The sequence below is a fragment of the Patiria miniata genome, unplaced genomic scaffold (genome assembly GCF_015706575.1).
Source record: "Patiria miniata isolate m_02_andy unplaced genomic scaffold, ASM1570657v1 HiC_scaffold_20, whole genome shotgun sequence".
NCBI lineage: Eukaryota > Metazoa > Echinodermata > Asteroidea > Valvatida > Asterinidae > Patiria > Patiria miniata.
This window is the reverse complement of record NW_024037059.1, coordinates 5,857,043-5,885,038: the sequence shown is the minus strand read 5'-3', so window position 1 is coordinate 5,885,038 and position 27,996 is coordinate 5,857,043. Positions and strand designations below refer to the sequence as shown.

General features: G+C 42.1%; 2 protein-coding genes across 6 annotated transcripts; one reads left to right on the top strand and one right to left on the bottom strand.

The window, feature by feature from the left end:
* Nucleotides 1–20: 20 nt before the first annotated feature.
* On the bottom strand, nucleotides 21–24,884 carry LOC119727780. Of its 3 annotated transcripts, none has more exons than XM_038199840.1 (24): nucleotides 24,751–24,884; nucleotides 23,853–24,077; nucleotides 23,532–23,650; nucleotides 23,127–23,268; nucleotides 22,511–22,776; nucleotides 21,830–21,979; nucleotides 19,159–21,223; nucleotides 14,364–18,572; nucleotides 13,826–13,898; nucleotides 12,438–12,882; nucleotides 11,859–11,975; nucleotides 11,167–11,354; nucleotides 10,433–10,561; nucleotides 10,098–10,311; nucleotides 9,348–9,524; nucleotides 8,193–8,372; nucleotides 7,340–7,493; nucleotides 6,376–6,497; nucleotides 5,792–5,908; nucleotides 4,498–4,682; nucleotides 3,848–4,075; nucleotides 3,218–3,290; nucleotides 2,404–2,589; nucleotides 21–2,180 (listed from the first exon to the last, which is right to left on the bottom strand). In XM_038199840.1, the coding sequence occupies exons 2-24, from the start codon at nucleotides 24,067–24,069 to the stop codon at nucleotides 561–563; spliced, it is 11,376 nt and encodes a 3,791-aa protein (XP_038055768.1). In that variant the 5' UTR covers nucleotides 24,070–24,077; nucleotides 24,751–24,884; the 3' UTR covers nucleotides 21–560. The 3 variants fall into 3 exon arrangements, with proteins under 3 accessions (XP_038055768.1, XP_038055770.1, XP_038055769.1); XM_038199842.1 differs by having other exon boundaries at nucleotides 23,127–23,265; XM_038199841.1 differs by having other exon boundaries at nucleotides 24,723–24,794.
* Nucleotides 24,779–27,958, top strand: LOC119727781 (xaa-Pro aminopeptidase 3-like). 3 transcript variants are annotated; one of them, XM_038199846.1, is made up of 4 exons: nucleotides 24,779–24,905; nucleotides 25,664–26,820; nucleotides 26,992–27,112; nucleotides 27,667–27,958. In XM_038199846.1, exons 1-4 carry the CDS (start codon nucleotides 24,896–24,898, stop codon nucleotides 27,825–27,827), a joined length of 1,449 nt encoding a protein of 482 aa, XP_038055774.1. In that variant the 5' UTR covers nucleotides 24,779–24,895; the 3' UTR covers nucleotides 27,828–27,958. The 3 variants fall into 3 exon arrangements, with proteins under 3 accessions (XP_038055774.1, XP_038055773.1, XP_038055771.1); XM_038199845.1 differs by lacking the exon at nucleotides 24,779–24,905 and adding an exon at nucleotides 24,956–25,079; XM_038199843.1 differs by lacking the exon at nucleotides 24,779–24,905 and adding an exon at nucleotides 25,122–25,330.
* The last annotated feature ends 38 nt before the right edge of the window (nucleotides 27,959–27,996 follow it).

The window sequence follows — 27,996 nt, the reverse complement described above, 5'->3', positions numbered from 1 at the left end:
GAAGCAGTATTTTTCAAAAGTCTGTTTTCCTGCCATTGCTTTTAATGACTGGTTTAATAGCATTGCAAAAAATGGAACAATGAAAAAGTAAGGTCTGTTGAACTATGAACTTTAATTAAAATGAGTTAATTTTGCTATTCACAATGAAATATCATAATAAAAGCTTCTTGCGCAGCATTAATGCATTTAGTTGAATACACAAAAAATGAGTAAAATGTGAACAAATTTAAGGACAAAACTTAAGAATTTTATATTTCTCTTTAAAGATGGGTTTAAATTAATACTGAATAGTTTCGCTAGAAATTAAATGCGTTCACTGTATATCCTGTATACTGTATATACTCCATGCAAAAAAAGAAAATGAAAAAGCAGCCAAACATGAGAAATTAGGCATTATTTAAAATATTCTAAATTATTGCCATCCGTTTATGTAAATTTCCATTAACAGATAGAACAAATACTAGGTAGCACCAAATACACGTACCATTATTGTACGGCTGATTCGTGATCCCATGAAAATGACTTTGCCAGAAATGTAGGTTCACAGAGGGAATGTCTTACTATTTTTCCACAGTTGGCCTTCTACTGGAAGAGCGAGTGAGCCTTCTTGTGGGCTCGCCCGACTCACTGCCCAGAAGGCTGCTCTGCTCCAAGATGGAGAGATCAGCTCTTGACCGTGCCCGCCTCTTCTTCTGTCCAGACACTTGTTTGGGAGGTACCTGCTGCTCTGTGGTGGTATCATCACTCAAAGCTAGTTTATCCTGTCGAAAGTCCTTACCACCAACCTCAACTGCATCTTTGGAAGCTTCTCGCTCATCCTTTAATAGATTCTTGTCTCCTTCAACATCCGTGGGCTTTTCTTTTCCTTTCATGTCAGTTTCCTCTGATGCCTGCTGCTCATTCGTCTGGTTATCCCTGCCTTTGGCTTTCTGATCTTCTCGATCACTCATTAGTTTTTGTTTCTGTGACGAATCCTGACGACTAGACGCACCAGGTGTCACCACGGAGGTATCTCTTCCAACAAGTCCCCTTCGGCTTCTGCGGCCGAGGTTTTTCTTACTGGTCAATGGCTTGTTACTCCGACCATCACTCTTGTCAACTTTGGACATAACTACAGGCTTTTCTTCCACCAGTTTTGTATCATTATCTTTAATCATGTTAGAGCCTGTAGGTGATTTTGATGTAGGAGCTGAGGATACCTCCTCCTTGACAGTAGAAGACTGACTTGGAGTATCATAGGAGAAGTCTGGGCTTGCTTGGGAACTCTGACCGTCAGTGATGGCAGGTTCTGGAGAGGGTGGGGGATCCACCTGCTGGGTCCACTCCAAGTCAATCTCTCCAAGGCTCTTGTAAGACATCCCCAGTACTTCTTGTATCTGCCGCTGACTTGGTGTCATGTCCTCCTCTGGAGAATTCTCCGGCTTGCATGTTGCATCAAGATGTCTCTCAGTGTCCTTTGCAGGTGTGGTGAAAGCAGCCGACTTGATGTCTTCTGAAGACTGAACTGACTCTGTGACAGCACATCCTTCCGATTCAAGAGTCCTATGACCTTGGTTACGCAAACTGTCGCACTTGACCCCTGACCCTTGACCTTTTAACACTGGTGTATAATGAAGATTCGATCCATAACTCAATCCCTGCCTAGGGAGAGATCTCCTGCTTGACGGTAGCCTGAAGCTGCGCGTCGCCCTGTTTGTCAAGGGGGTGGGGAGTGGAGACAGAGGGGGTGGGGAGGGCACCCTGGACAGGAGATCGTACCGCCTGCTTACATCGAGTTTCCTCTTGTCATTGGGAGTCATGACTGGAGTGGAGACTACACCAAGTGGTGTTCTACCTCCTGGCGTGGAGGCTACTAAACTTCTAGGTGTCATCAGAAGGCGAGGTGTGGAAGCTGCATTTGGTCTTAACTGATTTGTCCAATTTGCTGGGGCGGGAGAGGGAAAGCTTTGATGATTTGGATTCGGATTAAAAGAGGGAACAGTCCCACCGAAAGACGAGTGGCCCATTTCAGAGGTTACACTTGGTGTTGCACTACCCCTGGTGGGTCTGCTGTCAGACCATGGTGACATGCCAAATGGACCATTTTCTGGTCTCGGTGTCATGGGTGTGGGGTGTCGCAACTGCTTATGAATCATTTCCACTGCAAATGGTTCCATACTCTGTGAAAAAGCCTTGGGATTCTGTGAATGGAACGATCAAATGTGAAATTGTTTTTGTAAAACAGAAAAGCAACAAATAAACTAGTGATTACCGATGATTTCGAAAATAGCGACAACCACATAAAGCACTTTGCACTGATTGATATCAAAATGTATTCAAATGCAAATTCTTTCCCCACTCGAATGTTTCATGCTGCTCCTTAAAGCTTTGTAGAAAACAAAAATATCTTGATATTTTTTCTACCTTAATCTGGTTCTGCAGGTGTTGCAAAGCAGCTCTGAGATGTTCAGCCTTAGGGCTTTGGGTAACGGAGGTTGTGTCTGTAGCGTGCAGGCAAGGTATGGAACTTGAGGCACTGTTGGACCTCCACTGGAGACTGGCAGTGGCAATCACAGCTCCTGGCTTGACCAGGGTCTCCATGCAGTGGGCCTTGAAGAAAAGAAACAAATAAAATCAAAACAAATTGTAATGCTTATATAGCGCTTTCCATCGTATCAACATCACGCTTTACGATTATTCCCCCATTCATCAGGCCATGAGACCATGCAGCAGCCAATATCAGCGCACATTCGGTCCTCTACCCTCACAGGTACCCATTCATACTCCTGGGTGGAGAGGCAATTGTAGTTAAGTGTCTGGCCCAAGGGCACAAACACCATGTTCCTGGCAGGGTTCGAACCCACGCACCTTCATACATGAGTCAAACACCGTAACCACTGGACCATGGCATTCTACAGAATCGGGATTCAAGCCAGTTGTCAAATCAAAGTCGCTGGTAATTTTAAAAACTAAACTAAAAACACTCAGCAAAACTGACGTCACAGAATTAGGTCTTTATTAAAGTTCATCATTACACATCTGTTTGTGTGAAATATTATAAATGCAACAGTATAACAGACCAAGCTGTTAATGAACAATGCCTAGTGGGGTTCAATTTAATTTTGATTAATACTGGCACTGATTTGCTGAATGACGAACCAAATGGATAAAATTAATTACCAACTGACTGACAAACGTACAGCTTTTGATTGAATTGCATAATACGTATGGGACTCACCTGTAGGCCACCCCAAAACTTGATGGCGATAAAGTTTCCCTCGGCATCGCTGAGGTAAACTATCTGACTGGAGCTGAAAAAAATAAGATAGTCAATGTTAGAAAAGCAGAACGGTAGACTCTGCTGAATGACCTACTGAAGAGACACATCACAGACATGCACTTGTTCACGTCAGTGAACGGTGCGGAGTGCACAAATTGTGAAAAGTCTCTGAAGTGTCTGTCAATGACAGTTATGTTTTACATTTTCACAGCCTTCCACCGCTGTGACCCGGGTTCGAATCCCACCCGGGCCAATATGTGGACTGGGTTTTCAGTCCCTACCTGATTCCGTGGGTTTTCCTCAGAATATTCCTCTGGGCTTTTCCTCCCACCTCTAAAACTGTAATTTCTTCTCATTGTCTTCTCTCTACAGGTTTTTTTTCAGGCTTTCGAGCTACAGTGCTTAGGGTACTTTTGAGGAATCCTTGGTTTCATTACGAGAAAGAAATAAAATAACTAAAAATTTTGGTGGTAAGGGTGTAGTAAAGCCTGGAGTCCACTACATGAAGTAGATTTAACGAAGAGATCCAGGAAAAAAGGTGACACAATGATGAAACAGAAAATGGTTGATTCATTTGCTCCCTCTCACCTCATGCCTGGGCTGGTGGCAGCTCCCTGGATGGTGACCACAACCCCAACCACGTCCACTTCACCATACGCTGGCTGGAACCCAGCCTGATGAGCCTCAGTGAATCTCAGCACGTCCCTGGGTTGATAGAAGGACCTGCCAGTGGCCGAGGGATTAGGGAACGGCATGATCTGGTAGCGGGTGGCGCGGGTTGAGGCTAGCTGGATGGTGCTAGATCCCACACAGAATCTAACAGGTGGACAGGGTTAAGGAGATTCATTGCTTTATTTTAATTGGGTTTTTCCCATTTAAAAATTGAAAAGCACTGTAAGCTCAGTGCCATCCGAGAGATGAGAGAAGCTTGACGAGTTTGCTTGGGTAGGACTGTGACCTATGACCCCCGGCTTGCTAGTGTCTTAACCACCTGACTGCCTAGCATGCCAGGGTCACCCAGCAAAGTTCATTATATAAGATATCAATTGCATTCTTGCTGCTGTATCAAATTTGAATCAGCAGTCAACACAGGCAAACTGGTGTTGACTAGGGAACCCTGCTAAATGAAAGCAAAGTAGGACATTTGTTGAATCCAACAGAGTAAGGGTTATCAAGGCAAAAACAAGATCTATAAATACAGGCAAATGATGACCAAAGAATGCAATACTTAAACTTACCTTCCTGCTGAGGTGCTGAGGTTGAAGATCTTCAGTCGTTTGCCTTCACTGAGTAGCTGCAGGACATCATCAGTGGGTCTCCAGACAGTCAGCTGATAGGTGTCCGTTCCTGACTCGGGCTTGCCGAGGTAATCGGCCACTCTCAGCCTCAACAGAGGCGTCACGTTTCTCTGGAGTTGGTTCTCCTGTCACGAGTTCAATGTTGGCAGGGTGATTAGTTGTGCTGAATACTCTACAGTTGAGAGATTTGTGCTAAGAGAAAGATATCTTGGAAAGTCTGACATAATATGGAAGTGGGATTGCGGGTGTATTTCATCAAACTGTTGAGATCCATACGAGGACAGAAATCCAGCCGTTGATCAGTCGATATTTAGTGAACCAATGACCCGTTGTCAGAGTTGAAATTGAGTCAATCACAAGTCAATTCACAGAAGTCAGTTCGCAAGTCAGTTCACAAGTCAGTTCACAAGTCAGGTCAGAAGTAACAAGAGATGAACAATGACAAGGAATACCTTTGTCACAGTTCACTTAAATAGCTTGTGAGTTGACTAAGGACTGGATGACTTGTGATGGACTTGTGATGGAGTTATGATTGACTTGTAATTGACATGTGACTGACTTGTGATGGACTTGTGACTGACTTGTGACTGACTTGCGATGGACTTGCGATGGACTGTGATGGACATGTGATTGACTTGTGACTGACTTGTGATGGACTTGTGATGGACTTGTGATTGACTTGTAATTGACATGTGATTGACTTGTAATTGACTTGTGATGGACTTGTGATTGACTTGTAATTGACATGTGATTGACTTGTAATTGACATGTGATTGACTTGTAATTGACATGTGATTGACTTGTGATGGACTTGTGATGGACTTGTGATGGACTTGTGATGGACTTGTGATGGACTTGTGATGGACTTGTGATGGACTTGTGATGGACTTGTGATGGACTTGTGATGGACTTGTGATGGACTAGTGATTGACTTGTGATGGACTTGTGACGGACTTGTGATGGACTTATGATGGACATGTGATTGACTTGTAATTGACTTGTGATTGACTTGTGATTGACTTGTGACCGATTCAAATACAACTCTCTCCAATGTATTACATTTCTCTGCCCAATGTATTACATTAAAGCACCATACAATGTTTAAAGCAGCATAAAAACAACTATTGACAAGATTTACAAATACCTCTAGTAACGCATTGAAGTTATCACTTGATGTCCAACAGCACACTACCAGACAACAATATTAGTTAGTACAATTAAGATGTTAAGGTACCTGCTGTTTGTCCTCCATGGCCCGTTTGAACTGCCCCTGTAAGTCTGCCTGCTTCTTCTCATGCAGACAGCGCTGGTAGTCATTCAACTGGGACATCTGTCTCTCTGATAGCAATGTCTGCAAACAAACAATACATGTTATTATTTGATTTTGTCAATGGAAATTGCATCAAGGGGATGTAAAATTAAAGACTAGGTTAGGCCCTTTGAAATGTAACTTTTACAGACGTCTTAACCGCTGACCTTGCCGGGTCTGGCTGGCCGCAGCTGACTGCTGCCCTTTTATTGAATAAAGCAGAACGCAATCTTTAGAGTGTACAACTAGTGTCAGTTGATGATGGGTTTTTGAAATGTATGAAAAATCTTAACTTTGAATATTGTAATTAACAGAATGGTATCTGTAACAGAAGTCACTTGCTGCAGTAAGTCACACTTTGGATGCAAAAACCCGTCTCTGTGCCAACCACGCAGAATCACCCAATAGGCAACAAGCATCACACAAAATACATCGAAGCCTCCCTGAATCCTGCAGGCTAAATATGACAACTTCCCACTGAAGAATCTCCGCCTTAAATCTTGTTTTACCTCGATAGCTCCTGGGTCCATGGCATTATTGAGTGCCTCATACAGCTCCTGTCCCGTCTGGAGTTTCCCAACTTCTTTTGCTGTAAGCTTCTGAGCTGAGGAGGACCGTCTACTAGGATTCACTGGCAACAAGAACAGGAACAAAAAGTCAATCATAAGTCAATCATAAGTCAATCGTAAGTCAATCACACGTCAATCACAAGTCAATCACAAGTAAGTTTTATTCGTTGTCATCTAGCTAGTCCAAATATCTTTCTAGTTCTTTTCAATGCTGTTGGATATGTTTTTATTATTCAACACTTTCTGCGCTCGGAAAATGTGTTTGTGCTAAGCATCAGAACTGCAATCAAATCAATCGTACGTCAATCACAAATCAGCCAAATATCAATCACATTTCAATCACAAGTCAATCACAAGTCAATCATAGGTCAGTCACAAGTAAGTTCACAAGTCCATCATAAGTCCATCACAAGTCAATCACAAGTCGATCATAACTCAGTAACAAGTCAATTCACAAGTCACAAGTACTGGAATATGTGAATAAAAAGGGAAACCTATGCCACAGTTCACTTGAAGAGCTTTGCACTTGACTTGATAGGGAGTCGAATCCGGCCTGGGCCAATATGTGGATTGGGTTTTCAGTCCCTGCCTGATTCTGTGGATTTTCCCCAGAATAGTCTTCTGGGCTTTTCCTCCCACCTCTCAAACTGTAACTTCTTCTCATTGTCTCTTCTCCACAGGTTTCTTCAGGCTTGCGAGCTACAGTGCCTAGGGCGCTTTTGAGGAATCCTTGGTTTTCATTACCAGAAATAATTAATAATAATAATAATAATCATACTAACTGACTTGTGGTTAATTTGCGGACTTGTGATGAATTGGTAACAACCCCGCTAGTGACCATCTCCAAGAAGATCAAGCCAGTATTTGTTCACACTTGTGTTCAAGAATTAAATCCATGGGATACCTTTCTTGTTTTCCTTTTCCTGATTCTCCTTATGTATCTGATTGTACAGCCTCTCCATCCTCTTCTGTTTCTCCTGAGCAAACCTTGCCGCCTCCTTCTCCTCGGCCCGTCTGCCTCTGAAGGTACAGCCTCCCTCGCTGTGCTTCTCCATGAACTGGAAACAGTCAGGAGGGAAAAAACTTTTAAAAAGCTGTAAAAACAACTGAATATTGATCCTGATCATGTCAGCTGAAGAGAAGGAATTGTGAGACCGACTGATAGCAAAAGATTTTCCCTGGAAACATCATTCCTGGGTTATCCACCCAAGCCTGAAACTGAACATTTTGTTGTCTTTCTGCATTTTTCAGGCTCCCGAGCTGCAGTGCCAGTTTTTATTACTAGAAATTATTACTAAAAATTATTAAATAAAGCTGTATATGTAGACTGGGAATATTTTTTCCTGTTTATCGATATCTAGCAAAAAGACACAGAGAAGAATGGGTAGTATTAAATTTCACCCCTTTTTGGACAGTCGGACGCATCATGTAAGGCAATAATTCAACTGACGCAAGGCAAAAAATTAAAATGACAACGGTCAATATTCATTTAAGTTTGGTAAAACGTTGGTGCTCATGTACTTTGGGGGGGGGGATGGGCAAATACAATACTATGATTAAAAAAATTTTGGTTTTATGACCAAATGTGACAACCTGTAAAATGTTCAGAATGGGTAAACTTCAAAGTTTCTGCACCTTTGGAAAGCCACTTTTTCAGGGGTTTCTACGTAGTAAAACTGACACATTTATTGACTGTCTGGCTAGCCACTTCCAGGAATGTTTTAGCTATTTTGTTTTAATCCAACATAAGACAGTACCTGCATGGGATAGCTTCTGATGACCACCACATCCACACAGCCGACTGGCCCACCTTCAGGGTAGAGTGAGGCCAGCGAGAGAGGGAAGGGTTGAGGGCGACGCTGGAGACCCAGACGGGCATCGTAACGAGCCCGGCGGGTAGCATTGGCGGATATCTTCAATCTAAGGCTTGCAGGCACCTGGCATTAAAAACAAACTTAAGACAGTTATGCTGCAGAAGTAACTTGTTAATCTTAACATTAATTAACCCTAACAGTCCTGAATCCTCCAAATTCAATACGATTTTGCACACCCCCTAGGGAGTTAGGGTTACGATTGGGTTCTACACTTTACCAATGTAACGTGTACTGTATACTGAGCTTTAAAAAAAAGTTGCTCTGGTGGGACTTGAACCAAACACCTCTTGCTTACTTACTAGTGCTAATACCTTAACCATTCAACCGCCAAGCTTGTTGGGGTTAGCTGATCTGATTAAAAGTCAATGCAGCAGCAGTTTTAAAGTTGTCAGGTTTGCATGCTGCACAAGTAGTGTCGTGTTTTGAACAAGTCTTACATGAAGGGCAAAACCTAAATATTGAATTTACATCAACCCGACGCAAGTTACATATTGTGAATAGTTTCATTGGGGTACCCGCTGCTACATCAGATTCGAACCAGCGAGCTGATCCCGGCAAGCTCGGTGATCGAGCAGTAAAGATGTCTGCACTAGAAAGCAGGATGTCGTGGGTTCGAGTCCCACCCGAGTGATTTTTTTCTCCCTTTTACTCGGGGGTTAACACACTGAGTATACAGTGTTTATACGTCGGTGAAGGGCAACACCTAATGTTGGAATCTTACATAGATATTACAAGGCCTGCCAAAGGATGGCAACACAATTATACAGGAGTACAGAATGATCAGATGAGCTATACAAAATAACAAACTGGTAGATGCTGCAGTCATATTATTATTGATCAGCGACTTTTTTTATCAAAGAGTTACTTACTAAGTAATCATTCAGTATTATTTCAGGGTAGGGATAATTTTGTTTCAACCAACTCTTAAACAGCAATTTGAAATGACAGGGCAAATTTTAAAAGCAAATGAGTTTCCACTTTGGAAATTGATGGACCGGTAATTTTACATCTGGTCGGAATGAGAGGGAAATTACCTACCTCTAGTGGTGAACAGGCATCCTGTGATCCCACTAGTTCTGCGCCATAGATGCATAGCTTCTGACCCACGTTTATCTTGCCTGCATGTACAAGTCCTGCTAGAGGTTTATCAATGACTGTCCTGATAGAATACCAGCTGTCTGTCAACTCAAGGGTAGGGACAGGAGAGCTGGAGATCTTCAGGAGGAAAAACAGCAAAGGAAACAACTTTGTTACCAAAAACAACTTAAGTATTCCTTAATACTACCAGCATGATTTCACATGTCCGATTTCAAATTCGATATTACAGCAGTATCTGCTTTTTACTATTGTACACAGGAATTGAATCAACAACTCTTGTAACCAATAGAAAATACCAAGCTAAAACACTGATTCAATTAATAACTTCTAAACAAATTACTTATTTGTAAGTCCACATTTGTAAGTCAACATTTGTAATTAAGAATGAAGTGATGTCAAGCTCCTCCATAAAATTTTGCAAGAGATTCCAGTGAACCTTGCAAAGGAAATGGAACACTGTTGTAACTGCATTGTTCAAAGCCCTAAAATTCCATGTAGCTTGTGTGATCAAATTTAATACAAAAGTTGCATGCTTTTTAAATTGGGCTGTCTTCTGAAAAATAGGCTGCATCCAAATTACTTGGCTAAGACTGGTAATAACACATGCATCTATGAATCATGGATTAAGCCGCATAGACGTAAGTATTGTTGCTTGCCACTGCCAAATTATTCAGATGCAGCCATTTTTACCCTTTCATTTTCCTTTGCACTGGTGCCCTCCTGATTTGCCATTACCCCTGTACTCGTCTCTTCAAGGTGGACACCAGCCACACATAGGACCATCCTCCTAGAAGGTGCATCATCCCGTTCCAAGATCTTCTTGAGGGCAGAGCGTTGGGCGTGGTCTATCTCTCTGTCGTACCTGTACTTCAGCTGAAGCAGGACCCAATTAGGTGTAAGCAACCTGTCACAAATTTTTAACAAAAAAATGAAAAAGTGATTCATAGAATATACTCAAGTCAAGAATTTGGTTTTTGTTGTTGTAAAGTACTGTAAGAAGGACAGGATTTTTTTAGAGGTCCTACCTTCCAGCCAAATGTGGTGGGTACGCTCGTTCCATGGCAGCTAGTTTCCATACAATCCAGCGGTAGTGGTTGTTGACCCAGCCGCTCGTCAAGAGCTTTGGATCCACACCGGGGGTATCCAGCAAAGCACTGTGGAAAGACAGAAGCAAAACTTCATTACAAAACATGCAGAAATTCTAACTAGCAATCCGATAAGGCCAACAACAAAAAATATTTGGTCTCTGGTCAGACCAAAGTTCCGAAATTGACGCAGCGACGCGGCTTTTTTTTTTTTTTTTTTTGGCTTTTTTTTTCTTCTTCAAGCTTGGATTGTACAGACAAGGTGGGGTACTATTTTGCTTTTTTGGTGTCCTCATGTACATTGGTGTCCTCCATAATTTGCCTTGGTGCTTTCGATCATTTTCCTTGGTGCAATTTCCCTCTCCTTGGTGCTCTTTGGTAAAACAAATTGAGGAGGTGCGGAAATAGAGGGCGCTGTTGGAGCTACCGCAGAACATTTTGAAGAAAAAAAAAGATCGACGCGCATGATTAAAATCGACGTGCGCGCTGACCAGAGACCGATTTTTTTTTTTTTTTGGCCTAAGACGCACAAAACTTTTACTCTGAACAAAAATGGAAATGCTCAGTCAGATTTTGTACCGCAAGGGTCTTTCAGTGACAGCTCAAGCCAATGCAAACCAATCTTCTCCAAGAACTTTGAGTGTCAAGTATCATCCTCTGAGGTGGACACTCACTTAAAAAATTCCTCCTTGCCTGCCGTGCCTGCATCGTCGGGTACCAGCCTGCCCCCATCACCAAGCACCAAGCCTTCACTGGTCTCTAGAGCCTCAGGACTGTAGTGATCCCTGAGGGAGAACCTGAAGGCTTCTGCCGTGGATGACGTCACTGTCAGGGTGCTCAGGAGAACTCCACTATCCACCAACTAGACACAGGGATGTGATTGTTAATCAATAACAAGTCTTAAATTTGAAAAGATGCAATGATGTTTGATACTTTCTATACTCATAATAGCATATTTTGGAAATTAAACGAAGTTTCAACAAGGCGAGATTTAAGATTTATTAGATATCATGCCTGTAGATAGGAAACAGGAAAAAAATTGAGGTTAACAAGCACAGAGGCCAGATGGCTAAACAGTTTCTTCGCAGAAAATAATTTTCCGGGCAAATTTATGTCCTTAACAAAAATCAGCTAAGAACTAGTCACAAGTCACACACATTGCTTGACATTTTTAGCAGGTAACCTGGTTTTGTTAAGTAAATAATTTCTACCATTACTCCAAATTAGCCACTTATGACACTGACCCCAACAAACATCCATAATTTGGCTGGATTTGTTGTGGATATTTAAATAAACAATCAATGACCTAATTGATTTTAACTGAATTGAAGATGAATTTTGACAAAACATTAAAAAAACCTCTCACCTCACTACTGGAGTGCTGCTGAGGTGGCTGGCCATTAACTAGTTCCCACAGAGGCACTCTAGGCTCATGCAGTCTCTTGGTGAACAGCTTGCCCGGTTGTGGTTTGAATACTTGGGTCTAGTGCAATGGCAAAATTGACAATTAAAATCACATTAAACTTTGTTTACATATTCACATTTCATCAATGCCCAATACCAATTGTCCCATTCTACTTCCGCACTATAAGAAACTTTATATCTTCAAAACAGCCAGCGTTTCAAAGAAAGGAAAAATTTAGGGCTCCATACACAAATGCGTCCTCAGTGATAAAAAAAAATGCAGTACGCTTTGATGCTAGACACTAATCAGATATGCAATGATATTCAATGTCATGGGGTACAGTGAATGGAAACCTGGGTCATCAAATCACCAACATCCCCTCTAATGCTGACAAGGGGTAAAGCAGACTTGCACAGGTGGACATTATAAATAATGCACCTGCTTCAATCACAGCATTCATGTTTTAATTAATTTCGTTGTTAAAGGTCATTCTCACTAAAAAAAAAAATTACTGACTTATCAGAGTTCTGGCAACCGTACCTTTTTGCCCAGGATCCTTGAAGCTTGCTTCCGCCTTGCCTGTTCCCATCCTCCAACAGGCAAGCTTGTCTCCTGTTCCTGAGAGCTCAAGGTATTTGTTGTCTTTCCATCCAACGATGGAACAGACTCCCTCTCCACGCCCACCTCAAGTCTAGCCCTTTTTGGCGCAGGGCCACTAGCCTGTAGATCATCCTTACTAGATGTCAATGCTCTCTTGTTTGGTTGTGCACCATCTTGCCTGATATCGCCCAACAAGGGTGTTCCCAGTTTTGGTGGCAGAAGTGGGATAGCCGTCTCAGGTACAACCTGTAGGCCTCCTTGTGGCCTGCCTGGCCTGGGTCTAGACTGAGGGGTTTGGTCTTGTGCTGTTTGGTAGGGGGGCTGGAAAGCAGTTGGTGGTTTACGTGATGTAACACTTCCTTGTCGAGGGAATGGAGCCCATGATCTGTAAGAGAAGGTCCTTATGTAATGAAATGAACGTTTGAAGGCAGAACCTGCTAGAAATGAAATCTGATTTACTATCAGGGAAATGCTAGTATTTTTGACATTAAGAACAATAAATGCTCATAGTATACCCTGAAAAATCTGAACACTACATATACATACTAAATATTCATCTCATAACTTTTCAGGATAAAAAATGCTATCTTAAGTACTGAACTCGCTTACTGAACATAATTTGCAATGATAATATTTACATGAAATCTAATCAATATTTGATTCTACTTGAATAAAATCCAATCCATGTTTGATTTTCAATACCTCTAATTTGGAATTACTTGTAAGCCTAAATACATTCCAAACATAAAACGTTGATTCAAAATTAAACACTAACAGCAGCAACTAACAACAACGTATTATTGAACTGAACTGGCAGAACATAAATTTGCAATAAATCTTGACAACTTGAGACGATAGCTCACCTCATCACAGCTAAATCTTGACCTGTTAGTTCTTAATCTACCTGGATGGATCATGCTAATCTCTGACAGCGATTTGCTTTAAGTCTCCGATATCAGAAGAATATGAGGAAGAGGGCCTATTTATTGAATGCTAAGAGCGAGATAGCAGATAGAAGTTACGAACGTGCGCGTATATGTAGCTCGTGTATTGCGCCACATCAACAAAGCAACAATCATTCAACAAGCTGAATCAACTACAGTATGCAACCAGTTTGGTCATGTGAATAGAAGCCTATGACATAAGAGTGAATAAGATAACACAACTATTACCTACGAAGACTGACCTACAAGCACTACCACCATGAGGTAAACAAAGGATAAACCTAATAGCCATTATCAACTTGGGATAAAACAACTTCTCTTATCCTTCATCATCCTTGTATTATTTTTAGTAAACAATTCAAAAATGTAAGAAGTGAAACATACCTTTGCTTTGTGGCAGATGTCATCTGTGGTTTTGCCAAAGGTCCCTGGTGGAAGCTGGACATGTTAACAGCAACTGCAGAATGATATAAACATGTGATTTACTCTCACTTGAAAAAAAGACACATTTTAGTTCACCCCAATTTTACCAGTTCAATTATTCTCTTTGATCAATTCAATGTTGAAATCTAACAATAAAATGTGGCCTTTTGCAAATCGATGCAAACGATGATTGATACATGACCAATGAACAATAAGGGACATCTCATTAAATTATACAAGTAAACAACTGAACATAATCAAAATCTGATTCCTTTTCTGATAATATTGAAATTGTTCACTTTTCCAGAAAAGGGAAACGTGAGCTTCTGGGATAACTACTGATTTGCAGTTTAACGGTTGTAAAATACATTTATACACTACGGAGACAATCAAACATGACTAATGATAACTATTCTGTATGAGGACCTTTGTACAAACAGTTCAGTTTCTAAAATTCCATCTTTAAATGTGACAATCTTTGGATTTCTTGTTGGCTTACCCTTTGTCTTGAGATTTTGAGAAAGTGTGGTGCGCCTGTTGCTTGCTCTGCCTCCAAAATCTGGAACAACTGCATCAGTATTGTCGCCTCCTGCATGCGGATGAGCTTTGGAAATAGTCTGATCTGCCACTGAGTCTGACACTCTCAAGTTATCGTCAGATTCTTGGAAGAGTCTCCTAGCTCTTTCCAGAGCAGCTCCAGAAACAGCAACCTGGGCTCCACTTGCTGTTGAAAAACCCATCGGAGGCTTCCTTAGCTTCCTTGATACATGTTCAGGAGCAGACTCGGCATCTGCAAGCAATCTCTGAGCATTTGCGAGAGACTTGGCAGACACAGAGACCTTATTTCCACTAGCTGTCTGGAATCCAGCTGAAGCTTTGGGAGCCGAGTTAGAACACTCTGGAGAATCATCCAGCAGGTGTTTGGTTTTCTGTAAAGAGGCCTCTGAAATGGAGACTTTAGTTCCACTGGCAGTTTGGAACCCAATGGGGGTGGCTATATCAGGCTCCCTGTCTATCCGTCTTCTTTTACAGTCAGGGCTTGAGGACTCCTTGTCGAAGACAACTGGCACTCCCAAACCATCATCTGAGTCTTGCCAAAGCTTCTTTGCTCTCTTGAGGGCAGCTTCTGAGACAGACACCTTGTTGCCACTTGCTGTTGAAAAGCCTTGACATAATGGTCCTCTCCCTAAGGTTCTTGGAGTTGTTGAGGTAACTTCCTCTGCAGCAAATCCCTCCTGTGGATCTTCGAGAAACATTTTGGCTTGCTGTAAAGACTCTTGTGATATTGCCACTTTATTGCCACTGGCAGTTGTGAAGCCGCGTGGCTGGGCATCTCCACCTGCTTTGACAGTATGTATCCTGAACTCCTGGTTCCTGGCTTCCTCTTCAGATTTTTCTAGGACACAACTTGGTCTTTTTAGAGAAACGTCCGAGCTGCTACTTGTACTTTTGCTTGTTTGGCCTCTGTCATAAACAGCACCATCAGGCTGATCCATGACACTGACATTATCTGTTGTTTGCCGATGGATGCATCCAGCCAGAACCTCTTGATTTTCAGTGCAAATACTTTCAAGTGGTTGCATATTTCCAGTTTGCAAATGGGAATCAATATTCTCCTCCTCAGAAAACAAATTTCTGGCCCTCTTCAGAGCTTCCTCGGATATTGAAACATTCCTACCTCCTGCAGTTTGAAATCCAGAAAAAGCAGGTGTGACGTTTGCTGTCATGTGATTGTTTGCATGACTTGAAAATGCAGATTGGCCTTTGCTCTCTTTAGCTGCAGTACTTTGTACATTCAGCTGAGAGCAAGTAACTGGTGGTGTTTCATCATTCTTTGGTTGCTGATCAAACTGCTCTGCAGTTTCAGAAATCAACTTTTTGGCATGATCTAAAGACTCTCTAGACACCGGCAACGTGTTCCCACCTGCAGTTTGAAAACCTGAAACAATCTGATCTGCTGTGGAATTTTTCTTTGTATTTCGGTTAACAATCTTTCCAGATGTTCTGCAAGTTCTTTTTGGCTCGACAGGTATGCCATTCTCAGTATTGATATCTGCGACTGTGTCTAACAACTTCTTTGCTTTCTGCAAAGCTTCTTCTGATAAAGTAACTTTGGTTCCACTTGCAGTTTGAAACCCCACAAAAGGACAGTCGACTACAGGCAGAGAAGATTTTGAAGAGTTGACGGCTGTGTTTTCAGAGACAGCTACTGCAACTTTGCTGTTAGACTGATGCTGTGATTTAATTAAGTCCTCCGCTTGGTGATTATCAGCCTGAAACGCTCCTCTAGTCTCCCCGTCCCCCGTTTCTGAGCTCTGGGATTGGACAAAAGCTTTGTCCAACGCATCCAAGGCCTGAGATGAAGCTTGGCTTGGTGGGATCGAGTGTAACCCTGACAGTCCACTGACGCGCTGTTCATCAGCAACAATCTCAGATTTCAGATTCTCGGACTTCTCAGCTTTCCGTTCAGTTACCACTGAATTCTCGTTCCCAACAGGACAACCTGGGCTCTTGATGCTGTTACTAGGGTCCAACTTGTTGATGGTGAAGTCTTCAAATTGAGAAAAGCTGTCATTTTCAGCCTGCATGAAGGCATACGCAGACTCCATCTCTTCAGCAGCCTCAATTTCCCTCTGATCCTGGCTGGCACTTAGAAACTCCTCTTCAAATTCCATGCCCTCAGCCACTGTCATTTTTGTTTCTGTTAGAGGTTCTGGGGAAAATTCCAGAACACGAGATTCTGGGATACTCTGCAAGCGCTTGGGACTTATCGCAAGGGGCACAGTGTGATCACTTGTTGCTGCTTCAACTTTTAGTGGGTTTCCTAAGCGTCCAACTTGGGTGATGCCTTTCACTGGGATCTTCTGTGTGGCTGCAGTCTGGACTCTTGCTGGGGCCTTAAATGGTCTGAACCCCTTTGGAAGATTTTGGTTGGTTGTTTGAAGCTTTGTTTGCCGCTGTTGTACTGAGTTTCGGCTGGCTAATACAGCAGAGCTCTCACTGATTTTCTTTTTGTCCTGATCCCGTCCTTGTGGATTTTGAAGATGAGATTGTGCCTTGGAAGTGGGAAGGCTGGTTTCTTCCCAATCGTCCAGTAGGGCTCTTGCTTTCTTCAAGTCTGACTCCGATATTTGAATGGGTCTACCTGCAGCGGAAGCAAATCCAACGGTAGGCTGTATATCACTTTCTGCGTCATCAAACATCTTTTGGGCTTTTTGCAAGGCAGATTCAGGGATGGCAATGGCTTTCCCACTTGCAGAGGCAAATCCACTGAAAGATGGCACCTGCTCACTTTGAAGCGTCTTTGCTTTTTGTATGCCACTGTCTGAAAACACATCAGGGATGCTATTGGTAGTTCCTCCATGAACTTTTTCCGTTTTACCATCTTGGTGTTGGCTAGAATAAGAAATGTCATTCCTTACAAATGTTGGCTTGACTGGATTAGCACCTTTCATATTTTCTGCCGCAGGCCGTTTTAATTCTTGCATTGGGCCGGTTTGTGCCTCATTCAGAGGATCAACATCTAAGAACGCACCTCCATGTTCATCTTTCGAGTGGGGTTTAGCATCACTCAGGGCAGACTCAGACACCTGATTTGACTTCATGCTAGCCACGCTAGGGACTACTGTCCAAGTAAAATTCACATCTGGAACTGTTCCTGTGCTAACAGAGGCAGAATCTATGGATACGATTTGTTCTCTTTGATTATCCACGGCTTTTTGTGGGGCACAGTCAGGAGCCTTGACACCTTTTCTACTGGATTGTGGTATATTTGTAATTTCTTCAACACATGGCACATCTTTGGTAGGAGCAGGGAGAGCAGCTGTCGGATGAATACTCTGCTCTCCATCAGCTTCATCCAGCAAAGCTGTAGCCTTCTTGAGGGCGGAGTCCGATACCTGAATAGCTTTACCGCTTGCTGATGTAAAACCAACAGAATCTGGAATTCTTTCTTCTTCAGATTCAGACCACAGCTTCTTTGCTTTCTCCAAGGCAGAATCCAATATGTTGATTGGTTTCCCACTAGCAGAGGCAAAACTCACCGAGGCTGGTATAATTCCTTCTGTACTTGTTCTTGAGGATAAATCCATTTGAGTTGTCGCTAATTGCTTGGCACTGTTCGGCTTTAAAGTGGCACAAAGTTTGGTATCGGTGACCTTAGCATTACCAACTCCAATGTCAAGTTTGTGCTCTGATCTACTTAAGTCTTTGGCTTTAAAGTGTGAGGATGTCATTTTACTTGAAGCCTCGACTTGTAGTGTTTCTTTCTGCGATGCATTAATTCCTAGATTTCCAGAACTAAGAATGGTTTTGTCTGCTGGAAGTCTGTGCGAAGGTTTCACAGAATTCAGCATTTCACCAGTTTGTTTTGGCTCCTTGTCATCTTCCATTGTGGTCTTCAACCGTTTAGGAGCTGGTAAACCATGGGCACCGGCCCTTCGTCTAATCCCACAGTAACTTGTGTTGCTCCGTGGAGCCACTGTCCTTCGGCTTAGGGGTGTGGTCTCATCAGAGGTTTTGCTTGAGTTGGATCGGCTGTCTGCAGGAAAGCTGCGGGCTTGAGTTGCTTGTTGGTGTGACATGAAGGATGGCATCAGTTTATGTTGAGCCTGGGCAGTGGTGTCTATCGGAGTCAACCGAGTTGGATTGGACGTCCCAGATGCTGAAGTTCTCTCAGACTTGATAAAGTTGGTGAACGTGACAAATGCTGAAGATAAACACATATAAATTCATATTATAAGCATGGTAAACTCGCTTATTTTTCAGTGGATTATGAGGATGTAACTGTCAAGTTAATATGGTTTTTAAGATATGAAAAGTTGCTCAAATATAAAAGTAAGTCATTTTGATTTTTGAAATATGGTTCAATTTCAGGATTGTGACACATTTTTGCAGGTACATGTATAATATTAAAAAATTTACACCAATGAAGAACAATGATAGACAGAAAGCTACAACTACAAAAAAATATTTTCCTTCAAAGAAAACTTTGACATCAGCTGAATCTAAATAACACATTATATATCCAATTAGTTGAGAATAATTCTCATACAGTTTGTCTTTTCATCTTGAAATCATTACTCAAAAGAATAATTGCGAATTTGCACATCAGTCATTTTGGGTCTTCAAACTATTTAAGTGATGATTTGCTAGAAATGATTGAAATCTGAAGTCTATTTAAAACAAAACTGAAATTTGCTATCTATCTGTGATAAGCTGATGTTTAAGTTTATTTTGAGATATTTAAGCTCTATAGGTTTTGCAACTACACAAAGAGTGAATTTCATTTTTACCTGAATTTCTCGGAGCTGGAGTGCTGCTGTAAATAGTGCTGCCTGGTCCAATAGAAGCTGAGGCCTCGTTGTTTGTTTTACCAAGCGACGACGTCTCCTGTCTCGGCTCTGGTAAAGTTTCTGGAGCTGATTGTTGTTGCTTTTCCTCTGCCTTCACAAGGACAGCATCAGCTACCCACTGCATGGCCTTGGGTTTGTTAGTCTTCGTTAATGCTGTGACAGCAGATGGGTAAAAGAACTTTCTTGTCGTGGCGGCTTTGGGCTGCATTCTGAACAGTTGGCTGGCCTGTTCATGTGGACTCTTTGGAACATTCTGTTGGCCATGCCCTTTTGACTCAGAGACAGTCATGTTTTGCATACTGCGATTTGAGTTGTCATCCGAGGGAGGTGGTTTACTATCATCCTTCTTTGGCAATAGTGGAGACTTGCATGAAAGAGATGTTTTGTTAGACTGGTTCTGTGATGGAAGTTTGTTCGAGGAACTCTGTTCATTTTCTTCAGGCACTGGTGGTAGCACGCTCTGGGCAAGGTGAGATTCAGACACCTGGTCCGTGATGGTGCACAGAGCTTCTGCAAAATTTGGTGAGATCTGCGAGAAAATGTCCGGACTGTTAATGTTGGGTGGCGAGACCAATATCCGTGCCTGCCTAACAGGAGTGAGGCCGGCAATATTCTGGACTGGCAAGCTTGGTGACAAAATGGTTTCTGCTACTTGTACGGACAGTGATGACGGGTAAGCTGAGTTTTCTGGAGAATGAACGTTTAAAATCTTTACTTTATCTTCACAAGCATCTATCGTGTTATCTCCTTCGTTTTCACTAATTGTGTCACACATTTCATTTTTCTCCTCTTCAGGATGAAGACTAGACAGGCTCTCACCAACACCTGGGTTTGTGAAATTCACGCCTGCTGATAATTCGGACAAATCTTCAACAAATTCCTTCAAGGAACCATCTTCTTCCTTCACTATTATCACGGAAGTGTGTCTCGTTGTTGGTGCAGAGTCTTGTGTTTCCATGAGTTCATCAACAGTCCTTGTTGGCATTTGAAGGTTGTTGTGTTCTTCAAGAGATGTTAATGCAGGACTTTCAACGTTTGCTTCTCTCTTTTCACCAAGAGATGAATCGGGTACCGAAGAACCATCCTTTGCAAGATTTTGCTGTTTAAACTTTGCAAGCCTGCTCCTTGTCTGAGGTGGTGTCAGGAAGAAGAATGCGAGGGTGTCCTCCAGGCGGCTTCGGTCCAAACCCGACCTATCTGATGCCTCGAGGACTTGCAAATCATTGGCAGTGAGGTTCTTCCAAGACCTCTGACTGTCTGTCTGGGAGCTCTCACCGGTTTGCTTTGGTGCTTGAGATCTGAACATTAGTTCAACTGACGAAACCATTTCTGGATTGTCCTCTGTGAGTATTGCGTCTGGAATCAAAGTTGGAAGTTTGTGTCTTTGATTGTTGTCATCCTGAAGTTTGTTTGAGATAAGTGAACTTAAGCACTGTCCTTTCTCATCCACCTCAATGCTTCTAGGTTCATTTGTCAAGCCATCCGTTGATAAAGTTTGCATATTATGATGAGCAATGCATGCTTGTTCAGCTGTAGCTTCTCCACCCTCATCTTGTTTATCTTCCCTCGTTTTTACAACCTCCTCCTCTCCCTCTTTTATAGGAGCACCATCTGCCATATCTCTTCCCTCAGAATTATGGATCTCTTCATCTGCTAGTCTTTGTTCTCTCTCCATCTCCTTAGCTAAGAAGCCTTTAGTTCCAGGAGTGCAGAGGTCTGAGATGTCACAACTAAGTCTCCGACAATTCTGACCTGTCCTTCCTCCCGACTGTTGCATCGCATCCCCAGCATCCACCACTCTCTTGTCCTCTCTCTTGGCACCATTATCTGCATCGTCGCTTTCTATCGTGTCCTCCAGAATCTCTTCTTCTTCCTCTGCGGAAGACATGTGCAGGCTTTGGAGGGGCATGGTGCTGGATTGACTGTCGGGATCAGTCAGCCTCCTAGGTCGAAAACCTTCCTCTGGTGTTTTCATGGCACTTGTGAACAGAGCTTTTGCAATAACCTGTAAAAAGTATGATAAAAATGGTTGCACCTTTATGTCAGCACCAGGAAGAATAATGTGCATACAGAATGAACTACTTAAATTTTATTCTCAGGAATGCCAGTAGACTTAGTTTATTGAATATTTCAGCCTGTACACACACTAAATCTCATAAAAGTTATTTAAGTATAGAAGTTTAAACTCACCTATGATGTATGCCTGATTGGCACATTAGTTTTTGCATTAAAGACCTCAACATTGCTTATATAAATAATTATCAAGTCCAAGCAGAATAAATGCTCTAAAGTTAAGTACAAAATGAACAACACAGTTTCATTAAAACTGTGTAAAATCCCAGGAATACCATTCTCCGGTAATATATCTGTTTTTCAAAGACTGTTTCGAATGCAGAGCTAGCACTCGGTTGGTTTCTCTTAACATATGAATATGGAATTTTTTCGTTTTTAGTACATGCGCTAATAAGAAATCAGCTCTACACATTAACATGCTGCTAAATCCGTCAAGCTCGGCAAACAGGTAAATGCCACAAGTGTTACGCAATTTCTTGAAGATCTGGTGATTTTAAGTAACATCCAAAATTCATGAAGTGTGTCGTGCCATACTCACTGTAGATTCCAGTTCCCCGTCTACGTTTGATGCTGTCAGGGTGTTGGTCTTCTTGGTGGATCCCTGAGGTGTAGCTAGGGAGCTGGTCCATGAGAGATTGGAGTCGTCTAGGTCTGCACCCAGGCTGACAGACATCCGCAGAGGGGTACTCTGAAGAGAATTAAATGCATGGAGGTGAATCAATAAATCAAGGCTACGGTTTGCAACCATTGCAATAATACTGATTTGCCTCCATTCAATTTTATTTGAATGAAGGATTGGCATTTTGATGGTGGTAACTGGCCTGATGCTACACAATATTATCTGTATTGTGAAATCAGCTATGTGCATACACAATATTCAACAAAAATATAGGTACAATACTCGATGTATAAGACTCGCGTTACTTTAAAACAAAAGTTAATTATTAGGTGTACTTCATCCACAAATGTATGTTTTGTATGCTAAACAGCGTCCCCTGAACACTGTGTGATAGAATATCAGTACTGATTAAAACAGTTGTGAGTTGTTTGTTTCTTTCTGTCCATATGACTGCTTTCTGACTGATATATATATGTTATACAGGTTTCCACTTTGCAAAAACAGAAATGTGCAACTTTATCTGCTTGGAAGCTCTATGACACTGATCCAAGAAACGTAACGACATCAGCAAAATAGGAAACTTCTTCACCCAAAACTCACCAGAAACTGTCCAGGCGTGGCGAAGCTGATGTCCTCCAGCTTGGAGACAGTGGACGGGGTTTTAAACAGCTGCTTCATAAAGGTGGGCGTGGTCTGTTTGTGGACGGGAAACCATCCACCCAGGCTAGGCTCCTCTTGGGTGGGATCTAAGCCTTGGGAGGAGGGGCTGGTATCCAGCTTGGCAGGGGTCCATTTGGCTGGGTTGCGCTTCTCCGCTGGCAGGTTGGGAGTTATTGGGATCAGGCTGGGAGTTACTGGACTGATGTCTGTAGGACAGACAGCAAACAAAATACTACATAAAAATGCTGTTTAGGTCAGTGTCTCAAACTCTTTGGAGCTTTCCACCAGAATCTTTATATTGTTAGAATAGTACATGTACACCCAAATCTTCCCCATTTAAACTGAAAAACACGCCAGCAAAACAGTTGAATGTTTGTCACATGTCAGTCAACTTTTAAAAACTGCAAATGGAATAGTCACATGGCTGTGCCAAAATTAACCAATTCTGTAAGCTGACAAGACATAGAAAAGTGAATTTCAGGCATTTTCTTTTTTTACATTGCTTCTTGGTGAAGCTCGTTTAGAACAGTTAAAGTTATTAAGCCCAAGAATTTACCAGTTCCAAGAGCATGCCTTGAAGTAGACAGTGATGTTTGGCCATCATCTTGTTGTTTCCTGGTTTGCTGCGAGACGGACCGTCGCTCGTCAGGAGTGAAGAGGCAAGGAGATAAGAGGAGTTGGGGTGTCACTGCTTGCTGCTGTCAATTGAGAAATTAGCATTTTAAAAATATTTCGGTCATGGAGCATTTTATATGTGCCGTTGTTATTATTCAAGATCAGACCTTGTCAGTAATCAACATCTGAAACACTTGCTCGTTCCTCTAGAGTGAGAATGTTGTAAAATCATCATGTGATGAGTAAAAATATTTTAGAGATCCACTATGACACGGCTGAAGAAAGAAAAACATTTATAATTTACACAAGAGGTCAAATTTTTAACAAGAGCAAATGTGGTAACTACCTGGTCATTTCTGCAACGATGCCTTGCTGGTGTTTCTGTAATCTCTCCAACCAGTTTTGGGGGGTTTGACTCACATACACTGTTTTCTTGGCATTCCTTGACTGGCAGTTCCTTTGCACCTAAAATTGTAATCATACCAATTCAAATAATCGTTATTCCTAATCATTAAAAATCTAGATTCAAAAATGGGAAACAAACACCAACTTCAAGTGATAATTAATATAATCCTTAAAATGATTCAAATCAGAAAGACATATAATAATATATCAATTTGGGAGGGGGTAGTTTCAAAATTAACATTTTGCTCGTTGATGAACTCACCAATTGCCTTTTCAAACCAGTTCTGATCAACAGGACCCAAGTCTACATCTTTCTCTTGAAGAAGTGCAGAAAAGCAGCAGTGCTTGGGCTCCAAACCTGAGGGTTTCTTGCTTCCCTTGAAGAGGAGAGTAGGTTTGGTCTGCCCTGCGTGACATTTGTGGCTTTTGTTGGAGCAATGCTGGCGAGAGAATCTCCCTTCCACTGTAGCAGACTTCATTATGTTATCTAGAAAGTAAGTGAATCACAAACAATAGTTGAACAATAGATTCTGTGAATGGCAATTCGTACAAGAGAACACTTCTTTAGACTAGAGCCAGTAGAGGCTAAAGTTAGTATTACATGTATTAACTCCATCAATCCATCAAATTATGTCACAGAAGGAATGCAAAATTGTTTCACCACTATTAATACCACATGTCTATTACAATAGTATAAATAGCCTTGTTTACCTCAAACAAAGGCAAAGGCTAGTCATGCCAATTTAACATTGCAAATAATTTGAAAAAAATGTAAATTAAGACTCCAACTCCAAGTGGGGAGTGCAGCATTGAACCATAGGCCCTAGGGCATAAAAGTTTGTTAGCAAATCGCTTTCAAATGTTCTTGAATACTTTTCAAATTTTCCTAGCTTCCATTTTCTAAGACCAACTCTCATGCATATGCCGGAACTGTGTAGTTATGGGTCCCTCTTGTGGGGGGCGGTGACTGATCATGGCATGATGATGGTGATGTTAAATTTTGATTCAAAATTTTGTCACGTCAGTAAATCAACAGCGTTAAAATTGTTGTTGTTTTACAATTTTTTTTTTTTTAGTTTTAAATTCTTGAACAAAATTATTTACTAGACAAGACAATTACAAAAATTAATACTTTTTGTTGCATAAAGTTGAATATTTACTTGTCAGCTGTCACTCCTGCCTGTCGTCCGTCATGTGTCGTCTGTTTCGGTCGCCATCTTTAATTCACGTCTCGCGCCAAACGCAATGCATCATGGTAACCAAGAAAGGGTAATTTAGACTTGACAAGTCCCCACAGAGAGCTGCATGCGTGGAGTTAGGAAAAGCACTTGACGGTTGATTTCAAGGAAGAACATATATTCCTGTTCGACAAATTGTTCTTAGGATAATAATAGGTGTAAAAGACTGGTGAGAGAGTTGCAAGCTAAATTTACGAGTGATTGTTGAAACAAAACAATGCGACAGATGCTCTTCATTTCACCGCAAATCTGTAAGGGCGCCCTCTCCCGTGCTGTGTTTTTCTTGAACCAAGACTAACAACCCTGTAAACAAACACGTGTAATGTGCACGTGCTTGACCAGTCGGAGACTACATCATATGCGATATGCATGCAAGTAAAGATTAAGATGGCTAACTTAATTTTTCCTGGTCGAGCTGCCAAGCTTTTCATTGCTTTGAATCAACCTAGAACAATCAACACATTGATGAACAGCTATGGTAGATTTTTCTGCACAAAATACGGTAAACATCTTTACCAAAATTTCAGGAGAGGCACAACAGATGTCAGATTATAGGCGGTACACAAGTAGCTTACGGTGAAACCACCAAGCCAAAGTTTTGTTTGGTTCAACTGTATATACACGGGCTATACTAAAACACTCAGTGGAAAGTATAATGTATGAATTACCATGGTTATAATTATTGTACCTGTACTACATTTGTACACTACATTTGTATGTGTGGAAAGTCCAAAGAAAGATAGTAAAGTTTAATCAAGTACGCCTAGCCTAGGCCTAAGTTTAATTATTTATAGATGACAGTTAACAAAAACATGTAAATTCACGTTTTTAACAGGGTGTCTAAGTCAACAAGATGGCATCTCTCTTCCAAAGAGATACCTTGGACAACCGACTCCCTTCACCCACAAGCACCTGCTGAAGGACGACGAAATCACTCCACAGGTCACACGCCAAGAGTACATGGACAGGCGCACTGCTCTCATGTCCGCCATAGGACGGTCATTCAGTGGTGGCAGCAGTGGTAGTAATCACGCGGTGGTTGTCCTGGCCGCAGATAAGAAGTACATGACTGATGATATACCGTACCCCTTCAGACAGAACACCAGTTTCCTGTACCTGACGGGCTTCCAGGAGCCAGATAGTGCCTTGGTTTTAGAGAGCATCCCAGGAAGGCCGTTGCCAGAGCACAAGGCAACTCTCTTCGTCCAGCAACGAGATCCAGAGAGGGAGCTTTGGGATGGTCCCAGGGCGGGCACTGAGGGAGCCCTTCAGTTTCTCGGCGTCCACGAATGCAAGCCGATTGGCGATTTGAGCGAGAAGCTGCACAGTCTTGCGAACAGCAAGAGCGAGCTGGTGGCATGGTACGACGTCTTCAAACCCTCCAATGCCACACTCCATAAAGAAGTGAAGGATACGTTTGTTCAACAGTGCCGCAACAGGGGACACCCTGTTAACATCCTGGAGAATGTTCTACAGTCGCAGAGGGTTATCAAATCCCCCTCAGAGCAAGACTTAATGAGGACCTCTGCATCTGTTGCAGCCAACGCCATCAAAGACGTAATGGCCTTCTCGCATCCAGGAGTCAACGAATCTATCCTGTACGCCAAGCTAGACTACAGCTGCCGCGTCCGAGGGGCGGAGTTCCTGGCCTACCCGCCAGTCATAGCGGGCGGTAGCAGAGCCAACACCCTCCATTACATCAGCAATAATCAGATGATTTTGGACACCGAACTGGTGCTCATGGATGCCGGTTGCGAGTGCCACGGCTACGCCAGCGACATCACCCGGACTTGGCCGGTGAACGGTCGGTTCACCGAGCCGCAGGCTGAAGTGTACCAGGCCATCCTGGATGTGCAGAAAGATTGCATTGAGATGTGCACAGTAGGCGGGACACTAGACCAAGTGTATCACTTTATGCTGGCCGAGTTGGGTAAATGCTTGCAGGAAATGAGGGTTTTGCCACCAGAACTTGCAGAATGGGAACTCATTAAGGTAAGCGATGGATGATGTGACAACGGTGACGTAGCCTTTTGCAAATCAGAGTACTTCATTGACACAAAAAATCTATTTGTGAGAAATTATATATGCGGCAGTCACGATTGAACTTAAAGATGTGATAAAAATATTTAATTTTGATGATCACATTTTGTTTTTCACCCACAGATGACCAAGCAATACTGTCCACATCACGTGGGTCATTACCTGGGCATGGATACACACGACACAGGGCGGGTATCCCGCAGCAGTCAACTACAACACGGCATGGTGGTCACTATAGAACCGGGTAAAAAGTCTTGGCTTTTGTACTTATTTCACTGGGTTTCGCCCAATTTTGGTTTTGACAGATATTGGGTTTTGACAAATTGTCAACGCTTACAAGCTCGGTGGTTAAAATATCTGAGCTAGAATGCTGGAGGTTTCCACATTTTGTAGGCTTGTATTTATTGTTTTTCTAAAAAAAACTCAGATAAAAGTGTTTATACAAAATTAAAAGTTGTATCTCTGTCAAACATGTGTCTCTTGATACAAAATTAGAATTAAAGTCACAGTTTTTGTTTAGTTGGAACACTTAAATCCCAACATATATTCAAGTCCTAAAAATGCAAGATTTGTCATGGTTTTTTGAGTGCAAGTTATTAGTCATAACTAAGTTAATTCTGAGTTGTATGTCATAAAAAATAATCATTTACAATTCAAAATCTTCAGAGCTTTTAATACTGTAAAGGCCTGGTACATTTTTTGTTCACAGGGCCAAAAGATTTAAGAATGAAGTCCAGAAAGATTGCATTTGTACACGGTCTGGGAAATTCATTATTTGACATATTGTCTTTGCTTCAGGTCTGTATATACCTGAGTCGGACACCAGTGCGCCAGCCAAGTACCGAGGCATTGGCATCCGAATTGAGGACGACATTTTAGTCACGACTGACGGACCTGAAATCCTCTCTGTCGAGTGTCCAAAGGAGATTGAGGAGTTGGAAACGCTCATTAGAAAATAGTTTTTAATTAAAATACTGATTTATTTTGGCTACTTTCCTGGTTTGCAGCATTGCCAATGTTGCTAGCATCACGACTTCTGGCGTGATCCCTGGCTACCTGGCATGTACGGGTTTATGGCTTCTGACTAGCGCCCCTTGAACAAAGACATTGACAAAATGGGGGACCGCC